Source organism: Thermobia domestica, chromosome 5 (assembly GCF_964235325.1).
Source record: "Thermobia domestica chromosome 5, izTheDome1.hap1.1, whole genome shotgun sequence".
Classification (NCBI taxonomy): domain Eukaryota; kingdom Metazoa; phylum Arthropoda; class Insecta; order Zygentoma; family Lepismatidae; genus Thermobia; species Thermobia domestica.
This window is the reverse complement of record NC_137458.1, coordinates 94,324,927-94,341,531: the sequence shown is the minus strand read 5'-3', so window position 1 is coordinate 94,341,531 and position 16,605 is coordinate 94,324,927. Positions and strand designations below refer to the sequence as shown.

The window sequence follows — 16,605 nt, the reverse complement described above, 5'->3', positions numbered from 1 at the left end:
TGAGCTAACAACGACTAAAAGTCCCGTCGCATCAAAAAATAGTTCCGTTTGTGATTTGCTGTATGTTTTTATGATACGGACGATATGAAGCGTAAAAACTTATTTTGTGTTAGTGCAGCTGGCAGATGAACGAACCATAATGTAAAAACAGAACACGCTGTTTCCCATCAGCTGTTTCACCCCTCAGCTTCCAGTATTAAGCTATGTGAGAGTTTCGAGCACAAGTGTAAGTGGGCAGACAAGTTCAAACGGAGTGTAACAATTGTTGAAGATTTCCCACGCCCAGAACGCTCTGTCTATGCAGTCACGGAGAACAACATTGCTCGAGTTGCGAAATCTTCAACACTTGTTACACTCCGTTTGAACTTACCTGCCCGCTTCTACATTTGTGTTCGACTCAAACAACTTTCACCATATTGCACTGTCATCCGATGGTGAATTTCGATTAGTTTCAACGCTTCAACTAACAGAAATTTAATGACACTCCGGGGCTCCAATTTGGTACTAACCTGCAAGGGTGCCGCCATCTTGGTCCACTGATTCCCAGCATCTCGTTCGCGAATCAGTCGTACCAGGCTCTTCTGATAATAGTTTTAGGACACCACCAAAAAATAACAGAAGCACGAACTTTGTCAACACAACAGAAGTTGTGGTACAATTCATTCTGATCTGAAAGTATGAGCGCTGACCTCAAGAGTAGTTAGGATACGGACACGGTGGCGAAATGCTTGTTGCTTCGGTACAATAGGCAAAATGTGCGGCTCAGTTCCACACTTTTCCGTTTGAATTTTCGTTGAATTCACGCCTATAGAAAATAATGGTGTAAGGAAGACCAGTTGACCCGTTTCATTCTTACAAAGGGCACTAGGAAAGTTTTTGCAATACGACCTTATTTTTTTACTTTTTCAAAGTACTTTCCACCACACATTACACATTTTTCCATTCTTCGAAACCAGTAGTCAAAGAAATTCTGCCATCTTTCGACAGATCTGGGCATACTAATCGTCCAAGCCCTTAGTAGGGCGTCATCGTTTATAAAACGCCTTCCTGTCAGAATGGTTTTCACATGGGGGAACAACGCAAAGTCACAGGGAGCGAGATACGGAGGATGCTCTTAATAGTTTTAGTCCAATGCTGGCTAAATACTCTGAGCAAACTTTTGAACGGTGCGCTGGAGCGTTAGCGTGGGGGAGAAACCATGCGTCCATTCTTGAGTTTGGGCGCAACTGTTTGAGAACTGTAAGAACTTTAGGCAGACATTCCTCGGTATACCACCTTCCTGTGATTGTCTGCTGTGTTTCTAAGGCAAGTCGCTAGACAGTTCCTCGCATACTAAAAAGTACCGCTACCATTCTCTTCTTCACTGATGTGGACTTTCGAACACCCACACTTTTGTTTTGAGCCTTGGTCGGGACGTCATAGTAATAGAGCCAAGTTTCGTCACCTGTCACACTACTGATCACAGAGGAAGTTTTTCCGTTTTTAAATTATTTCAACATTTCACGGCATCATGAAACACGGCGTGCCATCTGCTTGTCGGTCAAATCATGTGGTACCCGAAGGGTACAAATCTTTGTAACTCGAAGTTGATCGCGGAGAATAGCACGAACTGCTGGTGCATTAATGCCCAAGCATACCTCTATTTGATGGTATATAGCCCGTCTGTCTCAAGCATTTTCCTTACTGCAGCAGTGTTTTGTAAAGTCACAGATGAAGATGGCCGACCTGAACTTGGAGCGTCCTCAAGTCTGAAATTTCCCTTTGAAACTCTCGGTATCACTTAAATATCGTTATACGGTGAGGACAATTGTTTCCAAGCACAGGAGTCATTGCCTTTAAACACTGATCATCACTTAAACCACGTGCAAAATTGTCGATATTCAGTTTTTGACCACGACAATATCTCCACCTCTTTTCACTAACACAACTGAAAATCAGCTGACACTGAGACAATGACTAGAGCTTCTGCAGTGCAGGTTTGGACATGTCTAAACACGCGCTAAGTTGCAAACTCCTGTGACGATCCGTTCTGTTCCATTGCAAAACTTTGCTAGTGCCCTTTGTATGTTCTCATGTTAGGATTATACATGCCATTGCTACGAGGAATCAAACAATAGATACAATCTGCTATTTAACACTTTTTTTTTTTTTCGTAAGTAATTATTTCAGCAGAATAAAAATTATCAATTGCATCAGATTGGCAACGAATGACGTACTTTTCACCGACATAAAAGATTTTTGTTTTCGAAAATTATCCTACTCATGAAAATTTAATTTCATGCGTGTCAGTTTGTTCAGCTTGATGTAGTCTGTATTGATATACGAGGTACATTCGGAAACTCCGATTACTGAAGTAGTGGGGGCAGCGCTACTATCTTTGCACAGACGTTTGCGGTGGATCAGTCTGAGTCCAGCCGTAGAAGAGTGAAGATTGACTGATCACTAGTTCCACTTTTCGTAGCGTCTCAAAATGTGTGCTGCAATAAAAACAGCGCCAAGTGCGAGGTGCGAGCTTTTATACGTTTTCCTACGGCAACAGAATATTCGGCAGCAGCTGTTCGTCGGGAACTTTGTGCCGTGTATGGACCAAGGTGATGAGTGAAGGAGTTGTTCGTTCATTTAGAAGTGGACGAACATACATTCATAACGAAGAGAGGAGTGGTAGGCCATCAATGGTCACTGATAAACTCGTTCAGAAAATTGAAGGAAAAATTTGTGAAACTCAACGTTTCACAATCTCGGAGCTTTCCGATGAATTTCCAGAAATTTCCAGGACTGTGTTACGTGACGTAGTGACGTAGAGGTTAGGTTACAGAAAGTATGTACTGTAGCTCAAGGCACAGGCAGGAGATTTTTATGCTGATGGAATTTCTAAGCTAGTGCAGAGATTTGAAAAATAGAGCAAAGTAGTAGTTTTCAGATGTATGTAATAAATTCTTCGTATTTACTTTGGTGTTCCTTTTTTAACCAATCGGAGGTTACTTTCCTAATGGCCCTCGTATAACTTATCGTCGGACAAAATTATAGCTAAACAAAAAGTTTAAATTTAATCATCATATTCGGGTGTATCTCGATTAACTATACTGTATCCTGTCATTTTGCTAGCGTGGTAATGAAAAGCTTGATACTGTATATTTCAGTATTTATTTCATCGTAATGTCTAGTATGATTATCATAGGGCATCAGTAGAGCAACCCACATTATGCTTTATTTTCGTGTTTAATTGTTTTTTTTTTTTTTTTTTCAAATTATGCTTTATTATGCTTTATTTAATCTCAATCATTGTTTTACATTAATCTGTATAATGTATACTATTTACTGCACACTAAATATTCTAAATATCTTGATATATTTATTAATATTTTATGCAACCAGTTTCTTTCATATTTAATAAACTCTCTACTTAATGCACTGTAAAGAGATATGCTTTACTCGAGTTAGGTTTTTTTATCACGTGTGTGCGCGCCTTAGAAGTGCATATATACAGAAAGGGAAAATAAAAGATGCCACCACAAAGTACAGAAAGTGCTCAAGTTCAAAAGGTACACAAAACAATATAGTGTGGAGTTTTCATGTACTATTCATTGTTGGCGGAAAGTTTTCTTTTCCTTTTTTTTATTCTTTTTTTTTTCTCCACATCAAAGGATTACACCGAAAAGTTTACAGAAATAAAAATGATCTTTTCATTGTCGCAAATGTTCTCAATGATTTTGCATTGTAAATACTGGCTTTAAAAATATTAATATAGTATGATAACTTCAGCACTTTCTTTTTGCTGTCTAATCAGTTCACGAAATATCTCATCTGAAGTTTTCAAAAACTTTTGCTCGGACATTATTACCGCACAGAAACAGACGCGCACAGTTTATTTACATTCTTCGTCAGCACGAGTAAAATTGGACGAAAATGTTTGATATTTACTCTGACAGGCAGTGTTATCAGTTCGTGAAGAGAAATTTCCCGTTCGAAGACATGAAATTTTCCAATATTGTTCAATGTTTCCCGCAAGTATATAACATACACAAACACACCGAGATATGCATATATATATTAATTACCATGCGTTTCCATTGCTACATATTTTGAAGAAAATTATCTCATATCCTACATATTTGGAAGAAAATAACCCGGATTCCCGTAACTGATATGAATTTCCCGTTTTGTGGGAAGTTCTACCACGTGGCAACACTGCTGACATGTTGAAGCTTGCTAAGGGAATGAGCAAAGAGTAAAAGTGATTATGCAGAGTGAGTCAAATGGCAACAAATCGGACGCTGTGAGGTAGACAAGACAAATAAAATATTCTTCACGTAAAGAGCAAAGACCGGGTCATTCATGACCCAGACATAGAATTGTTTATTTGTGGTTGCCAAACAAAGAATGCTAGCGTAATGGAAGTGTTACTGCATGGTACGTAGGTTGAAAGAAGCATACGTAGGCCGATGAGCGGAAAAAGGAAGAAGAAATAGGAAAAAAGTTAAAATAAAACGTGACCCGATATCCGTTGGGCGAGTGTTAAACGGTAATAATGGTGTGGAATTTTAAGGATATATTGTGATAACAAAGAACTTCATTTTCCAAGGAAGAGTGGATTTGAATGGAAGCTGGCATGGATGTTTGTCTTAGGATTAAAATATAGTTCAGCTGTTATATTTAATTAACCTTTTCGATATAGAATAGCTTTGATACCAATTTCCAAATTGTTGAGTGATGCAGTTAAAATATTATTTTTTAAGGCATGTATTTATTTGTATAGTATATTCGTTTTGTTCTTTTCAGATATACAAAAGCAGTTCTAAGCGGAAGGCACATATATTGAAGAATCATCCTGGAGCAGAGCTTCCCATGAGTAATAGAAGAAAAGTATGTAACATGACTTATGTTGTTTTGTTTCGATACTTAGGGATTAGATATACACGTAAGAAGGAAAAAGATATAATTCGAACAGCAGTTCTCTGTTTCAGAATTGTTCATAAATTATAGGTCAGTTGTAACGAAATTCTGTTTCTTTTCTAGAGCAGCGTGTTAAAAGTGATTAGAATAGGGAATTTCACAATCAGAAAATTGTTACGCTATCAATGACGAAGTAATAAGTAATGCCTTTAGTGTTGGTTTCTACGCTTTTTCGTATTAAAATTGAAAGAGTAAAATTAGATAATAAGCATTATAACGTTGTAGATATTGTTAGCTGAAATTGCAAAAATTTAAGACTGATACCCTTGTCACGGAAGGTAATACAGATGAATCATGTTTTTCCCACTAAAAACAAAACAATACAAATCTGCTTTAGATAATATAAAGTTTGGTAGAAGAATGTAATTAGGATATTGTCCGAATTCTTGCAATGAGACGAACAAACGAAGTTTGTAATTATCCATTTCAGTCTGCTCTCCCATGCTTTAATGCACGTCTGCCCTTCAATATACTCAACTTCTATCATTACCTACTATGGAAGTAGAATTTTGATCTGTAGTATTTCATCAATGGACTATGATTTTGTCTCTTGTTTTCTGTTTTTACACATCATTTTGTAAATATCATTTACTTAAGATTTGTAAAGTGAATTATGCTTTGTATTTGTTAGCCTTCATTTCGATTTTGTTAATTATTTTACTTATCCCCTTCTCAACTTCTATACATTACATTGAACAGATGCGGCAGTGTTTTCAAAGTATAATCTGGGTATAAAGAATCATGAACAAACCTTCGTTTTTTTCCCTTTGTTAGCAGGTGGGTGTAACGTATTTAAGAAAAGTGCAGTTATCGTGTCTACCCTATTCAAAGTGGGATTCTTGTTCAAGGAACTGAGACTAATGTGGTAAAGAGATTTGGAACGAAAACATATTAAAATCTTTAGCTTTATGTTCCACGATTATATCCCTTAGGATAAAGCAGAATCCTAAAAGATCATGAAAAAATTGGCGAAATTATAAGCCCGTGAAAACTCACGGATAAGACGTTCTCCACCACAAAGTCGTGGAATCAAACCAGGAATCTTCACGTGGTTGGGATTCCACGTCTCATATGGTCTCAGTGCTGAATAGGACACTAAACTCCGAATCAACCAACCAAATCAGAAATCCCTTGCACCAGAAGTGAGCGCTTTACTCTTCAGTCACCGTACTTCCAAACCAGGAACTTGCAAGTGTTAATAATAGTATTGTGGCTGATAGCTCACATGTGCCTTGTTAATTGTGTGATAAAGGTACATGCTAATATGGAATATCTCGGATACTTCCATATTAGTAAATAAATAATAAATAAATATATTAATAAATAGAGAGTATTACATTCTTAAGTGTATTTCAAACTTATATTAATAAGTCATTTATACAAATTTGGAACAAAAAAAAGTTTCTTAGAAAGTTAAATGAATTTCAAATATGCTTGATGTAGCCACTTAAAGAACTGTCTTATCAATAAAACAAAATGTACTTAACCTGCTATTCAATTTACTGATACAAATTCATTGAAAAACCTATAGATACTGAATTTTCACCGCCATCACTGGGAGTATCATCAAGACAGTTTAGTGGGAAGAGAATTAAATAGGAATTTTATATACACTATGTATAGTAATATTAGGTTACTGAACCTTTGGAGGTCAAAATTGACAATACATTTATTGTAATTCGAAAATAACTACGAAACGACAAAGCGTCATTTTGTTCGATGACGTTCTGCAGTTTTTCCGGTGACACCATAATCCTATTGGTTATAGAATATGTCACTAGTTTTTAGATTACCTAACATTGTAACTACAACAGAAGCATCTTAATTCTTCAAATATGGATTTTTTAGGAAAACATCACAGTGGATAAATTATCTTAACAACAATAATAATAATAATAATAATAAAAGTACCAGATAACAGGATAGAGAAGCTGTACAACGAAAGTCAATGAAGAAATTATGAAGATGGGTCATCTTAATATACGTAGTATACAACTCCGTGATTTAAAGGAAAAATGGAAGTGACATAAAATTAGGAAATAAAGTAACTTGAATTAAGCTAAGTAAGAGATAGATCATATCTCTCGTTGTTTTTAATGACAGTAACTATAATTATTCAAAACACATTTACAATTCTTTAATATTTCAGGGAGGAGTTCCAGAAATACCTGGAATACCAAACCCAACATTTTCACAAACAGTTGGTAGTGTTACCACACATCCGCATAGGTGTCCTTGGTGTCATAAACAGTATGCTTCAAAAGCGAAACTTCTTCAGCACCAGAGAAAGAAACATCTCGATCTGTTACCAGAAGCTCAGCAGGTTCGTATTGTTTAGTATATGCATGTTCATTATGTACATATATCAATTTAATTGAAAGGAAACACGTCAGGTATATTTGCAATGGTCAAAGGACGACAGTTGTTGGTGTTCTTCTATTAGGGTAAATTGTAGAACGCCAGTGTGCTATAAATTGAGCAGATGGTGATAGTGTATAGTGAGTGACCTCTGTGATTTTCAAAAGGGGAAATTATTGGCACTTGGTTATACGGTGAAAAATGATGAAAGTAACAGATGTGTTGGGTATGATTGTCACTCAGAATTGTCATGCAGCTACGGTGCAAGTGACGGAGCAACTTAAGCAGCTGCTCCCACTGCCTATCTGTCGACAATCACGTCCGCCGTATGTTACATGACATGAACATACGGGGTTGGTTTACATAGGGGAAACCGTGATAAGGGATCATAATGCTTTAACACGACGCCAATGGTACCGTGAAAATGAAGCATAGGAAGCTGATGACATATACACTGTGGATTCTAGTGTAATTTAACTTAATCAGCAGCATGATTTTCTAGTTTTGTGTCTTCCTTTTTCTTGTATATTATCTAATGTAGACAAGTGTTGGAAGGTAAAAAAAAAGTCTTCATATCTTTAATACAGAACAAAAATGTCAAAGTATGTTAGGAAGTAGTAATATCGATTATTTTCAATTAGGCGAAACATGTGTTCAATTTTCAGTGGATTTGGAGATACGCGTTTCGTATCTGATCAGTAAAACTTTATTATATATATATATAAATATTTATTATTAACTGCTCGATACTAAGGCAAATTAGTGATAAGAGAATATTAGTTGACATATTTTATCACTTGATGGCTTAGTAATATGTAGATTATCCGTCATGCTGAATGGAAATGCGACCTCTTGAACTTAAGGAGCTTTCTCAGTAGTAAAAACGAAACATAAAGAAAGTATTATTATTATTTTATTTATTTATTTTACAAGAAAACAGAGAACTAAAATGGATAACATATTCCAGGAAAAAGTTCTGAATAGTGTGAAACGACATGTATGGGTTAATAATGAAAAACGTTTATTATAATAGTTAAGATGGACAGTGAGGATATACTCACAAAACGCTTACTTTGTCTTAGAAGGGTGTATTAATTTTCAGTCATGAATCTAATGTGTATGTAAGTTGTTTGATAGACAAATATTCACAAGAACGTTTGGTAAATTTAGTACCTTCCGTTCATTAATAATGAGAAATAGTTCGTCATTCTAAAACAGGAGCATATTCTTGCATAAGAATATTAATTAAATTATTACAGATATTGTTCTTTTGGTTAATATGTAACTAATTGAATTGCATATTTGTTGCTTAGGTGCCGCGTACCCATTGTAATAGATGTACAAGTCCTCCAGATTCTCCTTCTGAAGGAAAGTATGTGTCAGTACAAACCGAGGATGGACAAGTAGTCCAAATTCAAGAGGTTGACAACGTTATGACGTCACAGGTTAACATTATACCAGGTAAGTTTTAATATCTAAACATATATGTTCAGTAAAGACTGTCAAGCTCATGAAATATTACTGTTTCAATTTGATAGTAGTACTAGTAGTCTGCGAGAGACCGGAATACAAAATTTTACTTTGGCAGTGTAAGATCAATCTCCTTCAAGATAGGCAACTAGCAATGCTGCCCTAATCTATATATATAAAAGAGAACGTACAAAATCCTTTGTCCGCTCATCACGCTAATACGGCTGAACCAATTTCTTTCATTTTTGGGGGGTTGTTAGGATTTGGACCCTAGATGGTTTTTATCATATCACTTTAATTTTCAATTACCAGTGTCTTGAGATAATTGACCAATCAGGTGTCCATACGTACAAAAAATCCTTTGTCCGCTCATCACGCTAATACGGCTGAACCAATTTCTTTCATTTTTGGGGGGTTGTTAGGATTTGGACCCTAGATGGTTTTTATCATATCACTTTAATTTTCAATTACCAGTGTCTTGAGATAATTGACCATTCAGGTGTCCATACGTACAAATCCTTTGTTATTAGTTCATCATAGGTAAAAATAAACGTATTTATATGCAACCCGCATGACCGTGTCACTCGGCGGGTTAACATAAATGACAGGCGCTATAATGTTAACATTTACTGCAATTTGAAAGCGAAAAAGTAAAAATTATCTAAGTAACAAAGTTTATTGCGTTCCGGGGTGACCGCAGCGAAGCGGGGTGAACGCTGCTAGTATGTAAATAAATCTTTCAAAGTGACTGAGCTTTTGGTCACCAATAATACACATTTAAAGGAAATATTGTTTTACACTACTGAGCTCTTATTCGTACCTTTCTTCAACCTTTAGGTGATCGTCTTAAGAAATACTCGACACACTATTTAATTTTGTGATAAATGAGTGTTTATTTACATTACTTGCACCACTAGGCTTTGTGAATGCCCTATACAGAGAACTACATCATGAATGGAGATTCAAAAATCCATTCAAAGAGCATTTAGATACCTTTGTGCCAAAGTTATGAAATAGTTGTCACGTAAATTTTAAAGTACAATTAATTAAATTAATTAAGATGAAACGAAATGATAGCTAGACACTCCATAGGTCATTTAGCGGTAATTTATGAGATACTTTTTTTCAGAGTGTATCCATTTAGAATTCAGAAATTTGCATTGCAAGGATTACTTACATAGGCCGCTTGGTTTGGTCCCAGCTTCATGAAGCACACGCAACGGAAACTTACACACTTCGCGCACTAGTCATAATATTTGTCCTTTGGGTGATTTCTTACAAACGTCTCTTCACAAGCTCTTCGAGAGATTGAAGATACTTCCTTTGAGCAAAGTTTCTCGTCTGTCCTTTGTAATGGAACACTGTTAACTTCTCATTCTCTTGGTGGCCCAAACTGCTACGGGCAGAGTAGTGAAGGTTCATAAACGAACCCAGGACCTCTCTGATAGAAGTAGTAGTGTAGTAGTGTGATGCATGTAGCCGTTTTGGAGTGTAACTAGTGGAATTTAACGCATTTCATCTGAAAGCCTCTTGCCGTGGATGGTGAATAAAATGATGACTTCAACTTTAGAATAATCTTGAAGATCAGGGTGGGGCCGCGGTGGCTCAGTGGTAGAGCTTTCACCTCTGGTGCTTGGGGTCCCGGGTTCGATCCCAGCCCCCACCAAGTGAACTTTGTGGTGGACAAACACCGTGTGCGTGGGTTTTCTCGGGGTTCTCCTGTTTCCACTTTCTTCATTCCACCATTTCACTCATCTCTCATCACCGTCTCCTTTAGCCTAACCGGCATAATCGTGGGACGTAAAACTTAAAGTTTTCATTTGAAGACCAGGGCTTCGTCGCACAGTAACTCCATATACGATGTGAATATCAGAAGTAAGACCTCTTGACCTACATTCTCTTAGTTTATATAATAGCTGTTTGCGGAACTCTACTTTCTAGCAAACGGATTTCTATTTCAGATTTAGCTACTGAAAGCTAAAAGAGAATGCTGGATCCTGGTTTCTCTTATCTGCTATACATACACAAGAATAAACTGTGTTAACCAAATGATGATTTCCATTTTCCAATATATATATATATATATATATATATATATATATATATATATATATATATATATATATATATATATTTAATAAAATGAATTTATTAATTTTTTTTAATATTTTCCTGGTCGTATACATGGTGATGTTAAAGATTCATCACACTCGTGTAATTATGTCCCTCCCTAAGATATTTGTTACTATAGCGCATTTGAATTTGTTAGTTACATGGCCTTGAACGGGCTGTCTGCTTCCACCAATAGCAGTTACACGTTGTTAATTTGTGGCAGGTGATAGTATATACTGACTTTTCGCACCACTGCGAAAGTTGCCAGTACTAGACGCGCTACCTAGAAGTATTCTATTACTATATTTATTGCTGTTTTTAGCAAGTAGAAAAATGAATTATGAACACATACGTGCAAGCCGTATGTTCCCATGTCAACTGGTTGTCATGAGACAGACTTTTAAATGTTTCCTATAAAACAATTGTAAAAATGTTTAGAAGACGTAGTCTCGTACAACTGCTAGTAGATTTTGATTCAAGCTTTTGTTCATCTCCCTTCTAAGTGAAATCGAACAAGTTAAGTGGCCCTTAATAAAGATTAAGTTCCGGTTCTTTAGACCTAATAAAGAAAGATTCGTAAGTAGACATTTCAATTTGCAAAGTAGTCCTAGTTTTATTGGAGAATTGTTAGGTTACTTAGGACGGAGAGAGTATGTGATAGGTTAGAAAAGCGAAATTTAATTAAATACAGTTATGAAATGAAACAAACCAAAATACCCACAGTGCGTAGCAGAATGTTGCTATTCTTACATATAAGCTTCTGAAACTGGATTGCTCATTTAAATTGTGGTTGACGAGCTTGCGGGGACTCGAACCCCGACCTGGCACTTCTCGAGAAGTCGTTGAGCTGAAATCAGTTGAGTTACAACGACACATCGGTTACTCTGTTTTGCCGCCTTATTCTTCAAATATACAGTGGCCATCCTTGACTGGCAATGTATAGAAATAATCCAACAACAATGAATGTTCCAGTTGAAACCTTGACGTGCTGTATAAACAAGTTTAAATTATATTACGTGCACTGAGTTCTAAATAGCATAGAACAATGATGATATAACAGAAAAATAAAAAACATAAGGTGGAATGGATCTACTCGAACCTTGATCTCCCACATACCTTGTCCTCGTTAGACCAGTGGCTAGATGTTTTTGTTACTCCATTGTTCGTCTGTGCTTGCTACTGCTCAGTGCACTTAAAATAATCTTAAATAATAAAATTTTAATGTGTACAGAAACACATCAGGAAATTTCCTGACATTTATCAGGTATTCATTCAAATTAACCTACAATGTTTTATAATCGTCAATCAAATGAAATTTGCGCGGGGACATTTGCGTGACAAGTCTAGGGACTATCCCTTCCAGTTATTATTTTCCCTTGGTTTTATGTTTATCATTCACACGGGGTAAAGTAGTAGATTCTGTACTTTTAGTTTCGTTTTACAGAAAATACAATAATTGTGAAATAACTCTCGCGGTTCCGTGTTGCAGAAAAATAATTTTGTATTGTATAAAAATCGGTGTCAAGAACAAAATATGCTGCACATTGAACTTCCTGGATGAATCTCCTATTCACAGTCTTCTGAATATTTTCTAAAAAGCAGAAATAGTCTTACTTACGTAGTCAAAGCTATTCAAAGTAGTTGAGAATTATATTAGCATCATTAGGATAGTGCTTAGATCATGCATACATTCAAAATAAAATTATTTAAGATAAATCGAAAAGAATGTCATCTTTATTTGAGGTAGAAGATATTATTAGTGTATTATTTATCAGTACGTATATATGTAATCATGTAATCTGTTTTTCCAGATTTTGTACTAATTATTTTATTTTATTTCAGCGGAATATCAAATCGCAGCTTCGGAACAGGAGATTCAGGAGTATCAAGAATCCGGTATCATTATTGATACTTCAAATTTGAAGCGCGCTATTAAGGTATGTATTTTCATGTTTCTGATGAAAATAGTACATTTTATTTTTTAAAAATTTCTAAGAAAATGTATCGAGAAATGCGTAGGTAAATGTTCCAGTGAGAATATAGTAGTCTCTCAGTAAGTTTAGTTAGATGGAATCGAGGCTACCTTGAAAGGGAGGGGAAAATAGTAAAATCACATATTTTCGTAGTGTAAATAAGTGGTAATGCACTGAACGTTAAATCAGGTTATTACTACAGTGGGTACATGGCAGCGTTGTACTTGAATTTGTTGTTGCCGACTGTATATACTGTCTTTTCAATTACGTGTTAGATCTTCAGAAAATTAATGAGAGCAGAGTATGACGTTTGTTAGATACTATTTCCATATGTCTTCTATGGTCACTTCACGCATTCCATATGTTGCAACAATATTTACAGTTTCGCCTCGGGATGGTATCTAACCCTTGTACGAAAACTTTATTTTTTAAACTAATCATTCTATATCAATTTCCAAGAGTCAAATAGGTATTTGCTGGAAAAGGGGGGAAAATTTTTATGTAAAATGCTATTAAGGTAAAGGAACTCTTGATTTTACCTTCGTAAATGTGCTAACTCTGGGGACGAACTGTTTTATCTAGCAGAGTTTGTGTATGTGCGTGTGTGTTGCCAAAATCCGTAGAAAAAATAACGCTTAAATTATTTCTGGTTATATACTATTAAATTTTCTGCATAATACGGAATCTGTCCAACTCGAAAACAATAATTAAAGAATTCTGTATAAACTACGTGTATAATACGGAAATATTTTCAAATTAATCCACGAAAGAGAAATTTATTTTCAGTACACTACAGTTTTATCTTGTTCGCCCGCTCCACGCTGATTATAGATAACTTATTCTTTGAGAGGGTACGAAAATGGTGCCTCAGCAAGTAGTGAAAACATGCGATTGTGTCCAAACATCATCACTTTTTCTTTGCCTTTGTGTATAATATTCCAGACCAACAGTTAGAGGTGGAGGAGAATGAAAAAAAATCTATATTCTTGGAAAATTTTTGCGTTAGGACTACCGACTGTACATACAATCCATTAACTTGTGTACATCGTAGGAAACCAGATTGTTGTCAAGTTTTTAACAGTGAACGCCATGAATAAATCACATGTCTCACTGCGATAATGAAACAGTTATCGATGCTAAGGAGAAAGAGAAAGCACATTTTGGTGAGAAAGATTGTACAGGTGGTTAAAATTAAGCAAGTAAGAACGTAATGCGAATATCTTAATCTCTGTCAAGATAAACACATTTCATGTGATGTAGAAAACTTCATTGTTAGCGATGACTGTCTTGCTACTCATTACATTTTCGAATGAGTTATTCTAGCAGAAAGAAATGTTCTTAAACACCTGTATTTAATTAAAGATTGTGTACAAAAAGGTTTACTTCACAACGTATATATTTAAAATTATTGTATGCTGTATTAGCATACAGTAATATATTTAGACTTAACAGTAATCTCTCTATGCAATTTTATGTAATGCAGTAACTCTTGAAATTTTGATTTGAGCAAGTTTTATTGTAACAACATGAAATCTTCCAATTTTACGTCCCACGATTGTGCTGTGTAGGTTAAAGGAGACGTTAATGTGATAATGAATGAAATGGTGAAATGAAGAAAGAGGAGGAAACGGGAGAATCCCGAGAAAACACACACAGAGAGTTTGTTCTCCATATATCCCACTTATGAAGTGAGATCGAACCAGGGAATCCATGCTTAAGAGGTGAACACTCTATTACGAAGCTACTGCGGCCCCTAAGTTGTTCTGCCCGAGCCTTCGACTCGCTATGCACTATAGATTAATATCTCGCTTAATTGAAAGCTCCAGATTGTTTACGTTGAACATTTTTTCTTTTGTTTGCCCACTAACTACCCCATATTGTATTTATTGTTGTGATTGTTGAAAAGAGTGAGTGTGCATATAATGTTTGCTCCGCAATTCTCGTTTCATTAGGTGATACATATCGCGTTTGTGAATTGTATCTGTGGGGGCAGAAAGAGGGGTGCTTCCGGAGAAGTGCTTTTTCACAAACTATATCTTTCACTGTTGAGGTGTTTTTATGAATTAAACTTTGGTTCTATGATATACTTTCTTTCCAATTCGTTGTAAAATCCGTTAAATTGTTACTTTAAACAGATTTAAAATTTTCTATTATTTAACTGATTAAAATTATTTTTTGATCAACAATGGTGGATGGAGTCGGTTTACGAACATAACAATCCAGAATTGTATTTGCGCAGCGTGGCGGCTGACCAGCAGAGGCTTGATCAAAGTTATGATGACTTAAATCATTTAATATCCAGTGATGCTTCCTGCCAGGAGAGTCACAATATAGAGGAAGTTTCTGACATTGGAAGCGTGTCAGTCACAAACAACCATGAATTAGATAATTTTTCATACGATGAAAAATATGTATCCTGCCCTCATTGTGAAAAACATCTGGCCGATCAAAGAGGACTTGCAATCCACATTAGCAAAAGTCACCAAATTCTTCATAAGACAAATAAGCTTTCCATACCAAAACATAAGTCATCTCTAAATTATAATCCTTCTTCATCAAATGGAATTGAATGTGATAATCACAACGAAAAACATCTGATTTCCGACTTTTGCAGCCTAATAGCCGAACTAAAATCTCCGCCCCTTTGCTAAGAAGAGTACCAAGAGGTGCTCGGCCATCTGTAGCTACTTCTCTCTATGATGTCATTCGTCGTATTGCAAACAGAAACGACCTAGACGCATGGATGGATCTGTTATTATTCCCGTATGCAGTACTCAGTGTTCCGTCACAATCAGATCAAGCTAAAAACTTAACGACCTGGGTCAAGCAACGAGTTTGCGAATGGGATGATTCTCACCGAGATGCGTTACCCCATGATTATTAAAAAAAAAATTACAAACGCAAACCTCAACATTCTTCTGACCCAACATCCTTTAACGCCAAAAGAGTCGAAAACAAACTCAACGATGGAGACATAAGAGGTGCAATCAGATTACTAATTTCTGAAGAAATCATCGCCACACCTAATGCATCTGTTTTAGAAGCACTTAAGGAGAAGCACCCTCCACATTCAGACACCTTTTCATTACCAGACCCTCCTAAAGATCGACCTAATATACCAAGAGTTTCAGTTTCTGAATTACGATACGCTGTAAAATCCTTCCCATCTGAATCAGCTGGAGGCATTGATGGTCTCCGTCCTTCAATCCTTAAGGATCTACTTTTACATCATGAGTCAGATTCAAAAGAAAGATTAACTACGATGATTCTAGAATTACTTCATTTAATCCTTTCAGGTAATTTACCTCAGGAAATAAGACCCGTCTTTTTGGAGCATCACTTACTGCGCTTAATAAAAAAAGCGGTGGAATTCGACCAATTGCAGTGGGGAACACTTGGAGAAGGATATCAGCAAAAGTTATATGTTCCAGAAATAAAGAATCCTTCGTAAGTCTCCTTTACCCTCACCAATTGGGAATATGCGCCCCCAATGGAGCCGAAGCTGCAGCACATGCAGCTCGCATTTACTTTTCTACTCCCCATTCACAACAAAAGGCTTTTCTGAAATTAGACTTTCGTAACGCTTTTAATGAACTGAACCGAGACGCAATGCTACTCGCAATTAAAAATAATTTTCCATCGATTTATCATTGTGTATATCAATGTTATGCGCAACCAAGTAACCTATTTCTAGGTGATAAGATTATACTCTCGCAACGTGGAGTACAACAAGGCGATC

General features: G+C 36.0%; 1 protein-coding gene across 11 annotated transcripts in view; it reads left to right on the top strand.

Moving 5' to 3' along the window:
• The window catches only part of LOC145686000 (uncharacterized), a 131,171-nt gene that overhangs the window by 103,944 nt on the left and 10,622 nt on the right, over positions 1-16,605 (top strand). For 10 of the 11 annotated variants that reach the window (XM_081758821.1, XM_081758824.1, XM_081758828.1 and 7 more), the window contains 4 exons: positions 4,780-4,863; positions 7,103-7,276; positions 8,625-8,772; positions 12,736-12,830. In XM_081758821.1, the coding sequence (XP_081614947.1) occupies positions 4,780-4,863; positions 7,103-7,276; positions 8,625-8,772; positions 12,736-12,830 (501 nt within the window). Of the gene's footprint in view, positions 1-4,779; positions 4,864-7,102; positions 7,277-8,624; positions 8,773-12,735; positions 12,831-16,605 lie in introns of those variants that run through there. The other variant, XR_014131506.1, reaches the window with a different exon arrangement.